Source organism: Chaetodon auriga, chromosome 5 (genome assembly GCF_051107435.1).
Source record: "Chaetodon auriga isolate fChaAug3 chromosome 5, fChaAug3.hap1, whole genome shotgun sequence".
Lineage (NCBI taxonomy): Eukaryota > Metazoa > Chordata > Actinopteri > Chaetodontiformes > Chaetodontidae > Chaetodon > Chaetodon auriga.
The window spans coordinates 15,113,631-15,132,494 of record NC_135078.1 but is presented as its reverse complement, the minus strand read 5'-3'; the positions used below and the strand labels follow the sequence as shown (position 1 = coordinate 15,132,494).

At 41.7% G+C, this 18,864-nt stretch overlaps 4 protein-coding genes across 6 annotated transcripts; 3 read left to right on the top strand and 1 right to left on the bottom strand.

Moving 5' to 3' along the window:
• The first annotated feature begins 789 nt into the window (after positions 1-789).
• gck (glucokinase (hexokinase 4)) lies at positions 790-6,818 on the top strand. The gene is made up of 10 exons (XM_076730963.1): positions 790-1,010; positions 3,393-3,555; positions 3,693-3,847; positions 3,975-4,094; positions 4,246-4,341; positions 4,460-4,559; positions 4,679-4,862; positions 5,510-5,665; positions 6,110-6,343; positions 6,481-6,818. Exons 1-10 carry the CDS (start codon positions 1,002-1,004, stop codon positions 6,626-6,628), a joined length of 1,365 nt encoding a protein of 454 aa, XP_076587078.1. The 5' UTR covers positions 790-1,001; the 3' UTR covers positions 6,629-6,818.
• Positions 6,552-9,903, top strand: myl7 (myosin, light chain 7, regulatory). Of its 2 annotated transcripts, XM_076730968.1 has the most exons (7): positions 6,552-6,563; positions 8,432-8,491; positions 9,042-9,117; positions 9,289-9,393; positions 9,478-9,556; positions 9,663-9,711; positions 9,799-9,903. In XM_076730968.1, exons 2-7 carry the CDS (start codon positions 8,456-8,458, stop codon positions 9,901-9,903), a joined length of 450 nt encoding a protein of 149 aa, XP_076587083.1. In that variant the 5' UTR covers positions 6,552-6,563; positions 8,432-8,455. The 2 variants fall into 2 exon arrangements, with proteins under 2 accessions (XP_076587083.1, XP_076587082.1); XM_076730967.1 differs by lacking the exon at positions 6,552-6,563 and having other exon boundaries at positions 8,396-8,491.
• A 748-nt stretch (positions 9,904-10,651) lies between these two features.
• On the top strand, positions 10,652-12,367 carry LOC143320922 (uncharacterized). The gene is made up of 4 exons (XM_076730966.1): positions 10,652-10,976; positions 11,672-11,708; positions 11,808-11,850; positions 11,948-12,367. Exons 1-4 carry the CDS (start codon positions 10,849-10,851, stop codon positions 12,055-12,057), a joined length of 318 nt encoding a protein of 105 aa, XP_076587081.1. The 5' UTR covers positions 10,652-10,848; the 3' UTR covers positions 12,058-12,367.
• Positions 12,368-12,472: 105 nt separating this feature from the next.
• agpat9l (1-acylglycerol-3-phosphate O-acyltransferase 9, like) lies at positions 12,473-18,629 on the bottom strand. Of its 2 annotated transcripts, none has more exons than XM_076730964.1 (14): positions 18,578-18,629; positions 17,967-18,169; positions 17,786-17,852; positions 16,262-16,410; positions 15,984-16,129; positions 15,237-15,311; positions 15,006-15,095; positions 14,823-14,916; positions 14,622-14,737; positions 14,194-14,249; positions 13,885-13,970; positions 13,639-13,767; positions 13,405-13,484; positions 12,473-12,998 (listed from the first exon to the last, which is right to left on the bottom strand). In XM_076730964.1, the coding sequence occupies exons 2-14, from the start codon at positions 18,108-18,110 to the stop codon at positions 12,890-12,892; spliced, it is 1,341 nt and encodes a 446-aa protein (XP_076587079.1). In that variant the 5' UTR covers positions 18,111-18,169; positions 18,578-18,629; the 3' UTR covers positions 12,473-12,889. The 2 variants fall into 2 exon arrangements, with proteins under 2 accessions (XP_076587079.1, XP_076587080.1); XM_076730965.1 differs by lacking the exon at positions 18,578-18,629 and adding an exon at positions 18,369-18,492 and having other exon boundaries at positions 12,481-12,998.
• Positions 18,630-18,864: the final 235 nt, after the last annotated feature.

The following is an 18,864-nucleotide window of genomic DNA, read 5'->3' as shown; positions in this document are numbered from 1 at the left end:
TAATAATAATATAATAATAATAACGGGTCTAAAAGTTTTCAACAGCTTGGATACCTTGTGATTGTAGACCAAAAACATGGTACCCTCAATTGATGTTTTCTCTGGTAATTTTGCTCCATTTAACAATTTCGTCCTGGCCACTTAACTCAGTGGTTAAGTGTTTTCCATGGCAGAAGTGTGCCCGTAATTCATTTCCAAGGCAACACAATGAAATCGTTTTGGCATGGAAACCGCTAAGCCTTCGGTGCATCTGTTGACAGCTCAGCTGCGCCGGGGGAAGAAATGATTTTTCTTTCCTGGAACTAGTTTTGGTTGCGTTAAGATATTGAAGTAAGTGAGAAGGCCAGCTACAAACTGGAGGTTCGCTTCATATTTTTTCGCTTTTTGTTTCCCTTTATTTTCCCTTTTCCTTTTCTTTCGTTTTTTTCCCTGTAAAATTGAATGATTCATCACTCGAATGAAGGTTTGGATTGAAAATTCACTCTTTTAATGTGTTTTGCTGTTAATTGACTGTTGGAGCTGACGCTTGCAGTGCCTCGATGCGGATATTAACTGGACCTGTTAACTGCAAGAATGACGACAAACCCATAGGTTTTTGCCTAATATATCTACAGGAACGAAGATGAATCCTTAGTTTCCCCCCCCTTAAAATATCTGCAAGAATGCAGAAAAATCCATAGGCTATTTGTGACACTTCTGCACGCTTTCCTGCAGATTTAATTTCACCGTTTACCAGCGAGGCCTCGAAAATACTGCAGATATGTAAAAGTGTTTAAGACTGGCTGCTGAACATTATGTAGATCTGACTTGTTGGGAATATAAAAACAGCTGAGCAGCCTCTCATGAAGGAATAACACTTTCTTTACACCTCATGCACGGACGCCAAGCCAAAACTCCTTAACAGCAGACACTTGGGAATCTCCAAACCTCCAGGGAAGAACGAGGGAACTTCCACAGCAGAGCGCTGATGGTCGGCAGGACACGCAGGACATCGTGATACGATGGAAAAGGTAAAGGGGAAAAGATGAGATTAAGGTCATGCAAATCACGGTTGTATTTCACCAAAAGACATACTGTATGTCTCTGCTGAGTATGGACCTTCTGCCTCTCTTACATTTATCCTACTCATCAAAAATGTTCGTGATATTATTGCATCTATCTATCTATCTATCTATCTATCTATCTATCTATCTATCTATCTATCTATCTATATGCATGTCTGTCTATTTAAAAGCGGGTTGTTAAATAAATGAGTCAACTCTGGGTAAATAGTCACCAAGAACTTCAGTTAATAAGTACCCATTAAATACGTGCAAAAGAGGTGATTAAATATTTGTGGGTAAAGGTTAAGTAAAAACTGATGAAAGGTAAGTAAACAAGCATACATGCTATTCTCAGTACAGTCAGGGCCCATGGCTGCAGTATGCTCATAAAGTGACGGACAGGACATCTAGAATAGTTGCTGTAATGTTGCATCAGTACAAACGAGTATCTTCTGTTTAAATGTTTTACTCCATATAAAGTGTTGTACAGCTTCAACGAAATAAATAGCAGATACTTGATGATGTCAAATAATTATGGAGGAATTTTCAAACCTTGTCAAACTTAAAGCTACTAAAGGGGACATTTAGGGAGAAAATCAAATTTTAACAGGTATATTACATGCTTTTATTCACATGAGTGTGTGTGTCTTTAGTGTGAGTGTCAGTGTGACTGTAGCATTTAGAAATCCCAGTCAGGGCACTGGGGGAGAGGGTCACTGTTACCTTACAACCAGAGGTCAGAGCTAAGAAAAGCAGCAGAGGTGCAGATAAGCACAGGAGGCCTTCACCTGCAGCACACTGTTGTTAGTTTTAGAGGTCATTCATCCCTCACTGTTACTAATTTTAGGCATATGTGTAATTTTACAAACATATGTGTAACTCTGTCAGGCCTCTGAAGCTCCCTCATTGAGCAACCCTGTGGCCTTGCAGATTGCACTTGTTCAAACCGCAAGCTTCATGTTCAGATTTGTTTGATTTGTTGTGTTGGTGGGTCGTAAAATCTCATTTGTGTGGGTGAACTCTAGGTCACAGGTCACACCTCGCCACATTAAAGCAAAGAATAATTTACCAAATTCATCTTAATTCTTTTTTTCTATTTTAACAGGACATCTGAGACACTTTACTCCTACAGTTACTAACAAATCATAATTTTTTTTTGTTCATACAACCTTCAAACAAGGAAAACCTCACTGCGCTGAAAAGTCTCTTTTTCAAGTGATGTCCTGGCAAAGATAACAGCAAAAAAAAACTGAATTACAGACAAACAACATACAGCACTGTACTCAAAACATATAGCACAAGATCAAAATGAGATCAGAATATTTTGTTGTACATGTAATTATTATTATCAACAGTTGTAAAACCTGTAAAAAAAAATCACTGTGATAACATAGGATTCATAAAAGCCATACCTCAGGATGTAATTAACTGCGAACAAGTAAGACATTAAACAAGTCAGCGTCTCCCTTAGTTATCAATGTTTCTGTTGGTGGTTCAATTGAGAATTTGCTTTTTTAACTAAAGAATGAAAGAATTGTATATATTCAGTCCGGACAGATGTAGAAACAAGTCATAGATTAAATATATGAATATTGTCCATTAAGCTTAATTCTTACTTTATTGAAAGTAGGTCAGGTAGATTTTTTTGTTTTTGTACAGGAGCTTTACTTCAGTGTGTGTGTGTGTGTGTGTGTGTGTGTGTGTGTGTGTGTGTGTGTGTGTGTGTGTGTTTGAACCCCGATCACCAGATGGGGTGAGATTCGGGAAGGGGATGGGCATTTGCGTCCAGTGTGGCTCAGCCCACTTCACCTGAGCATAAAAACAGCTGAGGTTCTCATTCAGTGGTACTCACACTTCACTGACTCTGCACACACACAGGCTGGACACACACTCACCACACACCTAGAAACACACACAGAGGCTCATTTAGTTAAATCCACGAAGATGCCGTGTGTCAGCTCTCATCTCGACCAGATGGTGAAGATGCCTTGTAGCTACAGCTCTGTGGTTGATGAAATCCTCATGGTAAGATTCGCTTCTGTCTGTTGTGTGTTTGTAGAGGTTTAAGATATGTGTACCTTCAGTATTGCTTTGGATTTGTGTTTTTATCTCGTGCGACTGTTATCTGCATTAACCATAGTCTTTACACACAGACTGCTCCAGGTTTTTCCAGAAGAAACTCTGGATGAAGAGCTCCTTTGGGATGTTCAGTTACTACTTTGTCCTGTATTTTAGCAGAACATAGAGTCCTCTACACTGCGTTTCATTGTTTCGTCGCCTGTGTGCAGCTCCTGACCTGCAGCTCCTGACCTGCAGCTCCTGACCTGCTCTTCTCTCCTCTCGTTGCAGGTAGAGCAAATCCTGTCAGAGTTCAGGCTGAATAAGGAGGAGCTAAAAGAAGTCATGAAGAGGATGCAGCGTGAGATGGAGAGAGGACTGCGTTTAGAAACGCATGAAGAGGCCAGTGTCAAAATGCTTCCAACGTATGTCTGCTCCACCCCTGAGGGATCAGGTAGATTCTTCAGTCATAACACCATCGCCTTTTTCTTTTCTTTTTTTGGTAAAAAAAAAAATATATATATATCACGCAGACGTCACCAAGAAGATAAAGACACGATGTACATTCAGATGTACTGTGTGTTTTGACAGAGGTGGGCGACTTCCTGGCTCTGGACCTGGGGGGGACGAACTTCCGTGTTATGCTGGTGAAGGTGGGTGAAGATGAGGAGAGGAGCTGGAAGGTGGAGACCAAGAACCAGATGTACTCCATTCCTGAAGATGCCATGACAGGCACTGCTGAAATGGTTAGTGACTTCTTCTTGTGTCTGTACACACTGGTGTAATGTTGACTTTAATCCTGAGAATGAAATTAACACTAGTTACTGTGAAGTTTCCCCACATCTCACATCCTCTGTTTCTCTCTTCCTGCAGCTATTTGACTACATAGCAGAGTGTATGTCAGACTTTTTGGACAAACATCATATCAAGCACAAGAAGCTTCCTCTGGGTTTCACCTTCTCCTTTCCTGTGCGACATGAGGACATTGACAAAGTAGGATGTTACATTTGTACATACTTTTAAACTACAGTGAGAAGGGCAACAGTAACCTTCATCACATTTCCCACCAAGAAAAAAAGAGTCTCTTTGATTTTCCTGTCTTCTGTACGTATCTGACATTTCAGGTCTTTTTTTTCCCCCACAGGGTATTCTGCTTAACTGGACCAAAGGCTTCAAGGCGTCTGGGGCAGAAGGCAACAATGTTGTGGGTTTACTCAGAGATGCTATCAAGAGACGAGGGGTGAGCTGCTGTGTATTAGAATTATGTTCTCTCTTCCTAAACACACAGCAAAATGATGATTTTTAACACCTGCATACAGCTGAATGACTCTAAATGCATCGTGATTTGCTATCTCAAGGACTTTGAGATGGATGTGGTTGCCATGGTGAATGACACAGTAGCCACCATGATTTCCTGCTATTATGAGGATCGCAGCTGTGAAGTCGGGATGATTGTTGGTAAGCAGTTGCAAACACACTCAAGCATGTAAACACAGCTGATATGAACACACCAATATGCTGAGACATGCACACTCAAGCACATCTGAGGTTTGTGTTTTGGCTTTTTTTTTAACCAGGCACTGGTTGTAATGCGTGTTACATGGAGGAGATGAGGACTGTGGAGCTGGTAGAAGGGGAGGAGGGCCGGATGTGTGTGAACACAGAGTGGGGGGCATTCGGAGACAACGGGGAGCTGGAGGAGTTCAGGTTGGAGTACGACAGAGTGGTCGACGAGACCTCGATTAACCCCGGACATCAGCTGTGAGTCAAACATGCAGCTACATTCACACATACTGACGCTGGTCACTTGTTTGGTCACTCTATATGTCTTCCCACTTCATCTACTGTATGCACATGTACTCAAGTGCACGTTCAAGCTCAGAGAAATAGATCATTAAAGGTGATGGGAGTGAGATATTCCTAATTTGAAACATGCCACGCACTTGCTCCTTTCCTCCTTCTCTTCCTGTTTTTCTGAATTAATCACCCTTCTGTGGCAATGCTCACCTGACTCTCACCTGAGGTCTCTGTGTAGTTGCCCAGCTACCTGCTGTTTTTCCTGAGGATGTTTGTAAATGAGCCCTCATACGTCAGTGGTCAGTCAGCGGACGGGGGTGTCAGATTAATGATCCCTCTCTGCTGCTTACCACAGTGCCTGTTGGCCTAATGGCTGTTTACCTTTTTGCACTGGCAGCCCCTCCATACAGACAACTGCTGAGGCCAGCCTCATTCAGCCTCTTTAGCACTGACGCTGGCATCCTCATGCACTCTCCTCTCCTTTCCCACCCCTTTCAGAAAAACAGAGTTGTTTGCTCACTCCTGTTTCTGCCACTATTTCAACATCCTCCATAGAGTTCCCGTCTGTTCTTCAAGTTACCCATCTCCTCTCCTGTTCTTGCCTCCTGCAGTTATGAGAAGCTGATCAGTGGGAAGTACATGGGTGAGCTGGTCAGGCTTGTTCTGATGAAGCTGGTGAATGAAGACCTGCTGTTTAATGGCGAAGCCTCAGAGCTGCTGAAGACGCGTGGCAGCTTTGAGACACGCTACGTCTCACAGGTGGAGAGGTGAGCATCGACGAGTCATAACCTGGCTGCAGTCATCCACCATCTTAAAACAACTACATTAAAAAAAGATGTTATCTATAAAAAAATCAGACAAAAGAGATGAGAAGACATTATTTATGCATGTAGACAAAGCATCATTGCATTTGTTTAAGCACAGAGTAAAAATAGCCCAAATGGCAAAGACAAGTGGCAATGTAAAGCCTGTTGGGTTACATAACCGTATGCTGATGACATAGGCTTATATAAGTGTTGATGGGGAATGTGCGGAAGCAATTTGGTTTGCTTCACTTGCAGCCGTTACCTACTGCAATATTTGTAGAAGTTTGACTACTTCTATAAGACTAAAACATAGTAGTAATATATATTATGAATATAGTGGAGCCGTTTTGAAAACCTGTGCATTGTGCTTCTAGAAACTTTTTCATTTTGCCATTTTCTTTTCAGTGATACGGGGGACAGAAAACAAATCTACAATATCCTGTCCTCGCTGGGTGTCCTGCCATCAGAGCTGGACTGTGACGTTGTGCGTCTGGTCTGTGAGAGTGTTTCCACTCGCTCTGCTCATATGTGCGGCGCAGGCCTCGCTGCTGTGATCAACCTGATGCGGGAGCGACGCAGCCAGGAAGCCCTGGAGATCACAGTGGGCGTTGATGGATCTGTCTACAAGCTGCACCCGTGGTGAGGAAAGACATCTGTTGTCGATGAATATATTAAAGCACTAAGCAGAGGAAATATGGGGATTATGTGATCAGATTGACCTTTTCTAAGGCAAAAGCCAGCCCTAATACACAGTGTTTTTTCTTTCTCCATCTCAGTTTCCGTGAGAGGTTCCACAAAATCGTCAGGGAACTCACGCCTCACTGTGAGATCACCTTCATCCAGTCGGAGGAAGGCAGCGGTCGTGGAGCTGCTCTTATCTCAGCAGTGGCCTGCAAGATGGCTGCATGCATGCTGACACAGTAAAGCGAGCTGTGCACTGAGCTGTCTCCCTGCAGGACGGTGGTGAAGCAAGCCTGAACTCTGAATCTGAACACTGATGACATGTCATCCACAGTCGGCAGCTTGAGCCTTTTTTCAGGCTGGGATGTGTGTCAGCAAAATGGATACTCACAGCTGGAAGATGTACAGAAAAGAAAGCAGCAAACAACTTGTATTATAGACTATATTTGGTAGTATTAGACCATTTTGTAGCAATTGCAATGTAAGAATTGGTTTACTGTGACAGACTGGTCCATTTCAAAAATGGCCAAAGTGTTATTGATGGTAGTGCATTATAATACCAGTACAAACTGGTTGATGTACAACACAACGATTTTTTGTAAATGCTGCTGTACACTTTGACTATAAATCAAATGCATTGCTTTGCTGTGTAGTAATTTCTTTGGTACTGTATATTTAAATTTCATGTTTACGACCTTATGTATGCTAACCAGTTGATTGTAGTTTTTCATGTGTGCTTGATGAAATGATGGATGAGAATCAGCTTAACTGTAAATAAAACTGCTCAAATAAACTAAAGTATTGTACTTAAAATTAATGTTTTTGTTTCTTTTCGATTGCCCAGTATCACTATATCAGCATCACCTGTAAACAAACCTTGAGGTTCTAACTTTGTGTTAATTCTATGTCAGAAAATGGGACATCTCATGACAGAACTCCGAGTGCCATTAAAACACATCAAAATAATGAATGATTTTCAAGTAACGTGATACACTTTTAACACAATGACAGACTTTTGGCTATTGGTCTAATAGTCCTATTAATGCTACCATAGTGAAGTAAAAGTTACCAAACATGGATCAAGAACAACTAATTGTCAATCAATCTGTTCATACAAAATAGAATCCATATACATGCCGGTTATATTTGTAAATTATCTGAAAATAAAATCAACTGTACAACTTCCTGTTCATGTAATTAAAGCAGTGGTGCTGCTAGGAGTTCTGTATTCTCTGTACAGGATACGATTTTGGTCTGTGGTACCGTTATTTAGTCAATGAAAAGAAAGCAATGCAACTTCAATATTCACTTCATCATCAGTTGTCAGACTCATCTTTATTTGAAATTATCATCCTACTCTCTCCAGTAACTCACAGTGGGTGGGCAGTCTGGATGTAGTTTGCGCAGGGAAGATTTTAGCTGTCCAAAGTAAATCTTCATAGTAGCGCACATGAAGCAGATTAAAGAGCTCGATTTGACCTCTGAAGAGTAACTTTATTTGGTCGAATGACTGTGAAATGTCAGAGGTCACTTTGCCCTGTCTCCTCTCTCACTCCCTGCTCCTCATATCTCTGTTTTCCAGCCCAGAGGAATCCTGACCGCTTCACCTCTTATCAGGTCCCTTCAGCGACTCACACAGAGCAGCCATGGCCATGTAAGGGACTGTGCTGCCCACCACAGGCTATTATAGGAGGGTAGAAGATAAGACGGGCCGTACATAAAACCCACCCTAGCATCACACCTCAGCTGGGATTCCACGTACGATCACTCGGACATGGTAAGACGTAGTTTTCAGTCTTTTGATACTTTCAGTCAGTGATCATTTAAAAAGAAAACAGATGTTTTTGGGACCCTATCACTGTATTGTGTTTGGGTTAATTCGTATTTTTGAATGTTGGATATTCTTCTGATTTGTGTGCAGACAGACTGTCGTACATAAATTCAGGGTCTGCAGTGCGAAAATATCAGCGTGTAAACTGAAGGACTTTGTGTTCATCTTCTCAGGCGAGTAAGAAGGCCTCCAATAAGAGACAGAGAGGAGGACAGAAGTCTTGCTCCAATGTCTTCTCCATGTTTGAGCAGTCCCAGATACAGGAGTTCAAGGAGGTACAGCACACTGTGTCTTCTCCCTTTAAAACATTTCTAGGAAGAAATTTTCACACCAATGGAAATATTCAAGCAATTTACTTTCTTTACTGAACCGCATGGATGAGAAGTATATTCCCTTTGCTAACCAGTTGGATTCATACAAAAGAGATTAAAAATGTTAAAGAATTTTGAGTTAATGTCAGGATTTCTCCTGCTATAATTACCCTTGGTTAGAAAACTCCTTGTACATCAGGTCCGATTAAAGATCAGTGTATCAATTCTTTCAATTTCAACAATAAAGAATAATCTTGAACTTCCCCTGGAGATGCACTAAATACAATTCTGTGAGGAGCAAATCTTACATTAGTTCACCTCTTTTGACTCTTGTCATTGAGAAGAAATAAAAGCCTTAAATGAGATTCAATGAGCAAAACTTATATTTGCTTAAGAAAGAAATTATTACTTTGAAGTGTGATTATTATTCAAGAAATTTCAAAAGATTGAAAATGTGTCTATTTTATACTCTTTTCGAACTCTTCCATATTATTTCTTGTGCTTCATGCTGAAGGCTTTTGGCTGCATTGACCAAGACAGAGACGGCGTTATCAAAAAACAGGACCTGAAGGAGACCTATGGACAGCTGGGTACTTCCTTTACCTTTAACTCTTTATCTTTTTAATTAATTAACTTATTCCTAAAAATAAAAAAGCTTAGGCTGTATGGATGATGTGTGTGTGCACATGTGTGTGTGTGTGTGTGTGTGTGTGTGTGTGTGTGTGTGTGTGTGTGTGTGTGTGTGTGTTTTTGTGCACCAGGGAAGCTTAATGTCAAAGATGAGGAGCTGGAAGAGATGCTGAATGAGGGGAAGGGTCCTATCAACTTCACCGTGTTCCTGACGCTTTTTGGAGAGAAACTCAATGGTGAGATGTTCGAACAAATGCTTGAACATTTTACAGATTTTACATCTTTTTACAGATGCAGGACGATGATTTGTTTTCCTCCAGGTACTGATCCTGAAGACACCATACTTGCTGCCTTCAAACTTTTTGACCCCAATGGGACGGGCTTTGTTAATAAGGATGAGTAAGATAAACGTTATCAATTAGCTTTCATGTTATTGGCCATAACATTACAGCATCGTACGTATCTCCTCCCTTTACACTTCTTTTTGTCTCATCATCTTATCCAGGTTTAGACGATTACTCATGAACCAGGCTGATAAATTCACAGCAGAGGAGGTTTGTTGTTTCTGTTTTTATGGTGACCAACTCTCAGATTATTCTCTAAAATAATGATTTTTAAATTGTCACTTCATAAACCTTTAGGCGGACCAAGCCTTCGCTCTCGCTCCCATTGACCCGACTGGCAACATCGACTACAAATCACTCTGCTACATCATCACACATGGTGATGAGAAGGAAGAATCCTAATAAGGACTGTTTAGACAGATAACCTAAATGTGTTGATAACTGTTTTTACTCTGGCTGGTTATCAAAGGTATGAATGATTGATGGAATAATGTTGTAATATCTGATTCATTCAACCTCAACTGTTCGGCGGTTATAAATGCTGCATTTCTGTTGATATTAAAAAGTGCCTCATTTGTTTGCACACTATTGAGAAAACAGCGTATTGCTCCTTAAAAACTTCTTTGTTGATTTCAAATGTTCATTTTGTTAAGCATCACTGATAATATAGAATAAGACAAAAAATCATCTGATCATTGCTGTGATCCTAAAATAAAAAGTCTGAACATCACACACAGAAGAAGTCCTATTCTTGGTTATTTCAAATAAAAATGAAGTTAAAATTAAGCATATATAAATTGAGTATATATTTATATATGATAAAGGAAAATTAAATAAACACAGAAAAGAATTGCAGGGTTCAATACCTACCTGGTGATTTTTGTATTTTTGTTTAAGCTCACAAATAATTGTTATAGTAGTGATTTTTTTTCCTCTGTATGCTGAGAGGCCTTGATGAAACTCTTTCAGGACCGAGTGGCTTTTTTTTCCCTTATTGGTAAAAAGTTTTGTGCTATAAGGTTTTCCTCAGACTGCAAACTGCAGGACTATTTCTAAATATTTTACGATGAGGAAAGAAGCTGCGAGTGCTTCACAGTCACGGAGGCCTCACTTCTGCTCCATTCTTTTAAGACACTGTTGCCGTGGATACAACAACAAACACCTCCATAAGCTCCACGGCCACTTTTTCCTGCTCACGCGGCAAACAGCCAGTCAGCAAGAGGGCGAGGAGCGGGTGAAACTCTGCAAGGCAAGCTCCACTTTCAGCACGTTTGCAACAGCAGAGCTGCATCCAAATGACTCTGAGTTCATGTTTGATTTCTGAAATCTGTCGTCCTACTGGCAGAGATGCCTATTGCATCTGGAGCTGCAGGAAGGGTGGATGTAGGAGTAGATACAAGCACAACATGGACACCAGATGGACTGAAGAAGAAGACCAAACCTGCCAACAGGAACTGTGACTCCTATCTGCAACGGTGGGTTCGATTAGCGCACGGGTACTGAAATGTAACTAAAAGCTTGCATCAGTGGATGGATAAGTAATATTATTGCTGTGAAGTTTCAGTAACTTTACACAGAACAGAGCATTTCCCATATTCTTTGCATTCAAAGAACATTAGAGATATCAATATAGGAAAAACATTTTATGAGAGTTAACAGAAATTTGGTTCTATCATGTTTCTTTTACTGACACTTGCAGCTGTTAGTTTACAGCTAAATGGACAAATCTGCATTTTGTGTGGAACACATGTAGAGATATATAGTGTGCTGATGGATTGTCAGAGCCAGGGCTGCTCTGAATGGAGGGACCAGAGAGAACAGAAACAAAAGATTTGCCACAGAGCAGCTTTATTGGCTTTTACTGCGAAGAGATAAAAGCATCTTAATTTAATCTCTCCCTGTCTGAATCAACAGCAACCTGTTTGTCATTTGAACTGTGCAGAAGGAGACGCAGATGTGAGGCACTAATCAGGCTCATAAATATTTCACTGTACCATTACTTTGTCCTTGCCGCCTCTCTAAAAGGACGAGGCAGGAAGTCCCAATCTAAAGAAAGCTGTGACACACTGGCTGCTGTCCACATCTCCACGTCATGGTGCATAGATTAGACTCAGCTGAGCTTCTTGGCTCCCGCATACAAACTTCTCTTCACTGTTGATGATTTTTGCAGATATCACGAACAGAAGAAGAAGAACAACTTGTTGCAGGTAAGTGCCGTCATCGTAACTCATTGGTTGAGAGGTTGTCATGTGGCTGTGATGTGACTGTAGCTGATGTGATTGATGTGATGCTTGTTTTTTACACAGGGCATGCAGGACAACACAGAGCCGAGTGATCGGGAGATAGAAGGTATGAATGCTGCCAGTTTGAAACCAAAGAAGTGTCAGGATTGCATCAACATTCACACAGTTACAGTGAGAGAAATCTGTCTTTAATTTGCTTTAAGGGGCCAAAGAGGGGAACCCACAGGGAAATGGCAGCAGTGAGGATCTCACGACCAGAAAACCAACGAATGGAGAGAGATCAAAAAAGTCTCTGCTGTGTGTTCTCCTTTAAGGCAGCCACAGCTCGTGTGGACAAAAAATGAACTGGACTTCCATACTCAATGTTTTATTTAAGTGCCAAACCCTTCTGTCTCCTGTGTCCATGCTTAAACTTTGCTGTGAAAAAAAAAAGGTTGAGAGGTCAAAGGTTACCAAAAACACTGTTTCCTTTTTGAATAGCTAAAGCTGAATGTCTGTCAGTGTTAAATGCAATAATGGAAGACTGTTCAAACTCTGAACTCTGAACTATGTTTTTTGCTCAACAGTGTTATGTTGCAGTGTAACACTGCAAGAACTAAACACATAAAACCAGTATTTAATTATTCTGTTTGAATCTGTCATATGTTTTCAGTAGTATGTGTTGTTATTCTATTAAACAGTACAAGGACCTTCAGGTTCTTTTGTTATTGCATAATCACACCATAGGTACTGAAATTGTAAACAAAATTTATTTAAAAAACAAAATGCAATGAACAGCACATGAATGAGTCAACTGAGGGAGAGCAGAGACATTCATGGATCCAGTGACTTGTCTGCAATCACACATTTCATTTCGAGCATTTTCCCAGCATTAACAGTCGATCACAGCAGCAGCGACTTTATCTTCAGCGCCAGTAAAAACAGGGAGCTCAGCTTCTCATAAAGTTCAATATTGCACTTGTGTTTTTTGTGAATCACTGAGACTTTCCTCCTTTTAGCTGTACCTAAGATTTCAGTGTGTATAAGTCCACTTGGCAGTATTCCCTGTCAGGTTTGGCTGATGAGGACAGAGTCGAGGAAAGAGGCCTGTATCCAGTGCATATTCTCCAAAAACAGGGATTCGTACAACGCCCTGGTTGGGGATCTCAGTCGCTGTTGCTGCTGCTGTCGTCTCCCACCACCATGCTGCTGTACTGCTTCTGCTGCTGCTCTTTTAACGAGTCCTTCACCTTTGCCCTCTTCAGGCCTCCATCCCTGCAGAGACAGACAGGTGGGGACGGGACAAACTGAGAGCGGAGCTAATCATTTAACACATCTGTTAGATGGCAATGATTGTCACTGTGGGAGCTATTTTTCTTGGTGTCTTCATGTTTGAGATTCAGTTAAAGGACTGCATGTTCGTCTGGGGATTATTCCTTTGGAAACCTTTAGCACAGACTATAAGGTGAATTCAAAACGTAACATGATAAAAGATTTTCACCCTCCAGTTGTGATATACTGATACTATTACACGTGTGTGCACTCTGGGTTGTTTCTTAGTCACACATTAAGCCTGGACTAAATTGACTTTTTTCACGTAAAAGTCAAAAAAAGAGAAGAAAAACACTCCAGAACAATTCAATAACAAACAATAGAAGGAAGTGAAGAGGTTGAATCTTACCACTGTAGATCTAAAAGCCCTCCCTGGTGAGCGATGGCTGACTTAACTCTGTTTGCAAACTGGACGGCATCTTCCCCCTCCTGCAGTTTTTGAATAAAAAACAAACTCAGTCTACCGTGATGCTTGTCTGTGTGTGTACATACATGCCGGGGTGGTGGGGGTTGGCACCTGTGGGCTGTACACGTGGCTTTATGCATGCGTGTGCTCACGTGTTTCAACACATGTCATACACACCTGTTGGTGCATGGCTGGCAGGTACCAGACATTACAGACGAGGGCCCAGCTGGTCATCATCCTCAGCAGGTAACTGACCATGCTGTACTTGGAACTGTTCCAGAAAGCGTCTCCAAACTTTGGGTCATACTAAAACAAGTTCAAAGACACACAGGAGTGCAGTGAGGAAGAGTACTGTGAAATATGTGAGCCAGAAAAACATCTGAGCGAGCGATGGAGTTGGATTAACAGACAAGACTGAAGTACCTTCATGGCTACTGGGTATATTGTTGCTCCAATTTCAAAACTTCCCTTTTTAAACATCATGACAGAGGTGTTGTTGATACAGGTTCCTGTGGAAACCAGACATGAGGAGATTAAAGGGGACAGAGCTGTGTGAGCTCTGTCCAAAGACATAAAATAGCTGATCATTTGTCACAGCCCAGGGGTCAGACTGCCACCAGGCACTGAGCTAAAAACAACAACCCTCACTGAGTCTCGTGTTTGATGATACGAGGACAAACGTGAAACTGCTGTGGATAAAGTAACTCTGTCTCTCTGCACGGTCACACTTACCCTCTGGAAATATCAATATGGGAAGCTTTGTCTTGTCATTCACATGATCCTTCAACCTGGAAGCAACACAAAGAGGTAATGGAAGCCACTTCCTGTCTGTATAAATATCTACACATTGCACCTTTGAAGAGTTTTTTCACACTTGGGACAATACATCAAACATCTGGAACGAGTGTCTGGAGTGAAGATGTGATATTATGAGACACTGGAATCCAAACTGTATGAGTCACTGCTCAGTAGCAACTTTCCAAAACATATCTGTTCTTGTTTGGATAAGAAGAGATACAGAAACTCTAGAAGACTTTACTGCCAGGAAAATGCCAACCTCTCTTAATAGCAGAGCAGCCGCAGAGAGAAAATACAGGTGAGAAAGACATGCAGAGACAAGCCTGGAAAGCCACGCTGGAGCTGGGGAGTGGAAAACCAACCTTTTGGTCACTAGGTGGCGATCTTTCATCTCTGCTCTCTCAAACCAGACATGAGGACAGGACCTCACCATGGCTCTCTGGAGGACTCCCATCAAACCTCCATGGACCTGACCCACCTGGCAAAAAAGAAAAATTCTGGCAATTATGAAAAACTACCACCAGCATAATGCGGAAAAGTGAAAATAAAAGGTGCCTCTGTACCATAGCATAACACCCATCGTTGCACAGGATCACGATGTCGATAGGAGAAGTGTGATTGGCGACGCAGATTCCTCCTTTTTTAGGTTTATTTTCCCTGTTGTTGTGAGATGAAGACATAAGTTCAGTATCAGACAGTATTCCTGAGCTTTGTCATGAAGTCAAACGGCGAGGAGCCTCACTTACCTGTTGTGATAGTGGATGGTGGCGGAGAGCCCTCGAGCACAGATCCTGTAGCACATTACATGGACCCACTCACTGAGCCAGAACTTAATCCTAAAAAAAAAAAAAAAAAAAAAAAAAACCCAAAAAAAAGGCATGAGCAAACAAGAAAAAATGGGGAGGGAAGAGTTTCCACGAGGAAATAATTAGATATGGCATACAGCTGTTATGAGGGTGGTGATAGTCTGTGCTCACCTCCAGTTTGGAAGGAATCCAACTGCAGATGTTCCTATGACCAACCAGGAGAGGCCAATGCAGGCCAGTGTTAACCTGGAGAGAGTGAACACATGTGTTCCTCAAATTTCAAGCTGAGAAAATAAAAACCCCAAAACATAATAAAATACTGAATAGGCAAAAATTAAATAGGTCAGAAGTCCATGAAAGTTTAAGTTGTTTTTAAGTTCATTTTTGCTTTATGTGAAGCACTTGGTGCATGTGATTTCTTTCTTCTAAAGCACTTTGAACCGCATTTCTTGAACAAAAGGTGCTATACAAATAAAGTTTAGCGTTATTATCATATTATTAAAACTTACTCAAATTAAAATTATAGCCTTCACAAAATGTAACAAGCATGGTCTGGTAGCAGGTGGTGAAAAATGGCTGGTTTGCATGTCCAACAATGTGATTCATGGAGTTGAACTCAGCAGGCAGAACCGAACATCCACAAATGTTGGTGTGACAGGAGAAAGAAACTAACCAAGCTTTACACAAACAGAGATTGAATGCTTGCATTTTTATGATTTTGCATTTTCATGACTTCTCCCTCTCTTCTGCCTTTCTGCATTTTTCACTGGGTTTCAATGTCAGCTTGTACATGACGTTGACAACTCTAAACATACTCCTCCTGAGGTTTGACCTTTTTTCTGTTCGCAGGGCAACGCTGCATGTGTATCACTACGTCTTAATTTAGCAGTAAGCAGACTCTATGCGGTATTCGTGTACCTGAGAGGGGCAAGGATGCAGTATCTCACAAATATGCCAAGGCTGTAGACCAGCGTCAGCTTCAGACTGATGTAGTGGAAATCATTGTTGGTGCGGGTCAGCAAGTTCCACGACACCAGCTCCTCTGAAGTGAACCGCTGCGTCACCTGAAGTTACAAACGAAGGAAGCTACAAGTCAGGCCAGCACTTAACGTCTGAAATGGACAACCAGGGATTATAAGTGACTTATTACCAATTTCATACAACACTGTGTTCTTGCTAACAAAGTGAAAATGTACCTCATCCTCTACAATGTTCTCAATTCCTCGTCGGGTGAAATAGAAACAGTCACTGAGTGTAAAATCACCGCCGACCGGTGGTTTAGGGCGACTGCGTCTCAGTTCTTCCAGCTCTTTCTCCATAGAGCCATCCTCCCTCTGAATGAGACCTAACATACACACACACACACACACACACACACGCACACACACACACACAGAGTTAAACTCAATCATCGGATAGAAATCATTATCTCAGTAATAATCTGGAAGATAAGTGAGCCTTGCCATATCTTTTAAGACTGTGTTGATAGCGTCAGAGGACAAAATGGTTTGAGTCAACAGAAGAAAGAAAAATCAAAGTCCATTGAGGAATGTGTTTGTTGGAAGGACATTAAGTTCTGTACTTGGCAAGAATTATGTAAAAATAAAATAAATAATGACGATAAATCAAAGAATAAAACCATCCACAGCGACTCTGTATCACGTAAGGACACACAGCGGTCACACAGTACATTCAGTGTGATAGCTGAAAGATAGATGACACAGTGTGTCGTCTGTCTGATTGTGCCATTTGGCAGGACGGGCAGATTTCAACATAAGGTACTGCAATCCGATATAGTAAGATGAAATATTGAAGATATTGAGACATTAAGTTCCACATCGCAGCAGGGACTTTCCAAGAACATTCACCTTAGCCAACAAAATGTGTCAACAACCCACGTAAGACATGGCCTTTCACCTTTTGCCCTAAAATACATAATAAATAACAGGAGATCTGAGCTGGTCAGAGAGCACTCTTAAGCAATGAAGGCTGCACAGCCTGGGCTCCGACATGATCCATCTAACAGGTCTCAGAACAATTAAGAGTTGACCTCCACATTACCTGATAAGCGGACGAAGTCCAAACCCTGGATTCAATATGCAGTCAAAACTTCCAGAGTCTGCTTTATCTCTATTTATGAAGCACATGCACTTCCTTTATTCTTTGTCTACGTTTCAAAATGGAACACTGACACACTTTGAACTGTGCAGAGGTGACATTTTGCATCGTTATGTGTCACAGTGGAGGATCCCACCCTGCGCGGCTCTGTGACTGACAGAGTTGAATAATTACATCTTGTGAGATAGGCAGAGTTCCCGCTGTGACTTCACCTTGTTGCCTGTCATAAAAGTTCTCAAATTAGCTAAGTCACAGAGCCAGACAGATTCCTACATTCCAAAATGAACCCTTAAAACGTGCTGTCAAAGGTCACAGAGCTACGCATCACCCCGTATGACGCCTGTATGAACACACAAAATTATTCTGAAAATTAATTACTCTCTCAAAACTGGGTAATATCTTTGCAATAGGCTTGCTTAGACTTGCATCTTATGAAATCCAGTATTGCAGCACAACATGGTGCATCTGCCACTCAACCCCCATGTTTCACAATAAAGGATGTGACAACAACTTTTCTGTAGAAGAATGCTCTTACCACAAGCATTCATGTTGATCTATCTATCCATCTAAAACATCCTTCCGACATACAGTTTTTTACTCACCATTAGATGCAGAAGCTTTGAGTGTTTGCTCATCTGCTTTTGCCTTCTGTATCTTCAGAGTGGCCCACTGCACAGGAGGACAGACAGGAGACATTCATGTCTGTGCACCAGTGGATGAGAACATCTGCATAGCTCAAAGCATGTACATCTGTGAGGAACATAACAATGAAGACAACAGTACCTCTAAGGTTTTCACCAGGATGTTCATGTAGGTCTCGGAGATGCCCAGTGAGAAGCCAAACATTGCCGGGATCATGATGAAGCTGATAATGAGGTACAGCCAGATCTTCAGCGCCCAGAGGGCCCCTGCCCAGAATTCCTCCATCTCCGCCTTATTCCCTGAGGTGTACACGAGCAGCCCTGTGGCTCAGATGCAGTGCAGTCCTGTTTGTGGGGGACAAGTGTTTGTTTTGTCATGGATCACTACAGTCACCAAAGTCACCCAGACCAGACAGATCAGTCCTGTGTAAGACGCAATCACTTGTCAGCACATGAAGGTCAACAACAACCATAAATACAAGAGCAGCAAAGTAAACACTGCAGGTAATTTAATCAGGAGCAAAGCCTCAGCGGGTCACAGTACCCTTCCCAGAAACGCGCACCGACAGGGCGCGCAGACACACTGACGAAGTATCTCATCTATTCCTGCCAATATAAACAAGTCCATGAATAACCAAACTATGACAGGGCTCCTCTACACTTTACACTACGAGACGGTATACGAGACCGCATTATTCCTGCTCTCAACAGCTAGCAGCGGCATTGTTTCCAGGTTCCACAAGCTCATCTTACCTGTCAAACTTAAGTCCATGTCCTTTCTTCCTGAAGAGCCGCTCAGAGGACTGAGCAGAGTACAAACACGCCCACTTACTACTGGAACAAAGTTCATGGATCACCGCTCATCGGCGCCCCCTGTGGACACAAAGGGAAGCGCAGAGGACAACATTTGCTGCACAGAGAGAAGTGTATTCAGGTTAAGATTAATAGAGAAGGCTTGAGACCCCACAAATAGACACTGAGCTTGGGAGGACTTCCTTCCAGTACTGTGGATTTTTTTTAACCTGTAAATGGAATAAATG

Coding starts and splice junctions, on each gene's coding strand:
- gck (XM_076730963.1), top strand. Junction 4,560..4,678: donor TGAAGTCGGGATGATTGTTG/GTAAGCAGTTGC, acceptor TTTTTTAACCAG/GCACTGGTTGTAATGCGTGT. Junction 4,863..5,509: donor ATTAACCCCGGACATCAGCT/GTGAGTCAAACA, acceptor TGCCTCCTGCAG/TTATGAGAAGCTGATCAGTG.
- myl7 (XM_076730968.1), top strand. CDS start 8,456: ATGTTTGAGCAGTCCCAGATACAGGAGTTCAAGGAG. Junction 8,492..9,041: donor AGATACAGGAGTTCAAGGAG/GTACAGCACACT, acceptor TTCATGCTGAAG/GCTTTTGGCTGCATTGACCA. Junction 9,712..9,798: donor ATAAATTCACAGCAGAGGAG/GTTTGTTGTTTC, acceptor ATAAACCTTTAG/GCGGACCAAGCCTTCGCTCT.
- LOC143320922 (XM_076730966.1), top strand. CDS start 10,849: ATGCCTATTGCATCTGGAGCTGCAGGAAGGGTGGATGTAGGAGTAGAT. Junction 10,977..11,671: donor TGTGACTCCTATCTGCAACG/GTGGGTTCGATT, acceptor TGATTTTTGCAG/ATATCACGAACAGAAGAAGA. Junction 11,851..11,947: donor GAGTGATCGGGAGATAGAAG/GTATGAATGCTG, acceptor ATTTGCTTTAAG/GGGCCAAAGAGGGGAACCCA.
- agpat9l (XM_076730964.1), bottom strand. CDS start 18,110: ATGGAGGAATTCTGGGCAGGGGCCCTCTGGGCGCTGAAGATCTGGCTG. Junction 16,411..17,785: donor CAAAGCTTCTGCATCTAATG/GTGAGTAAAAAA, acceptor TGTGTATGTTAG/GTCTCATTCAGAGGGAGGAT. Junction 14,917..15,005: donor ACCATCCACTATCACAACAG/GTAAGTGAGGCT, acceptor TCACAACAACAG/GGAAAATAAACCTAAAAAAG.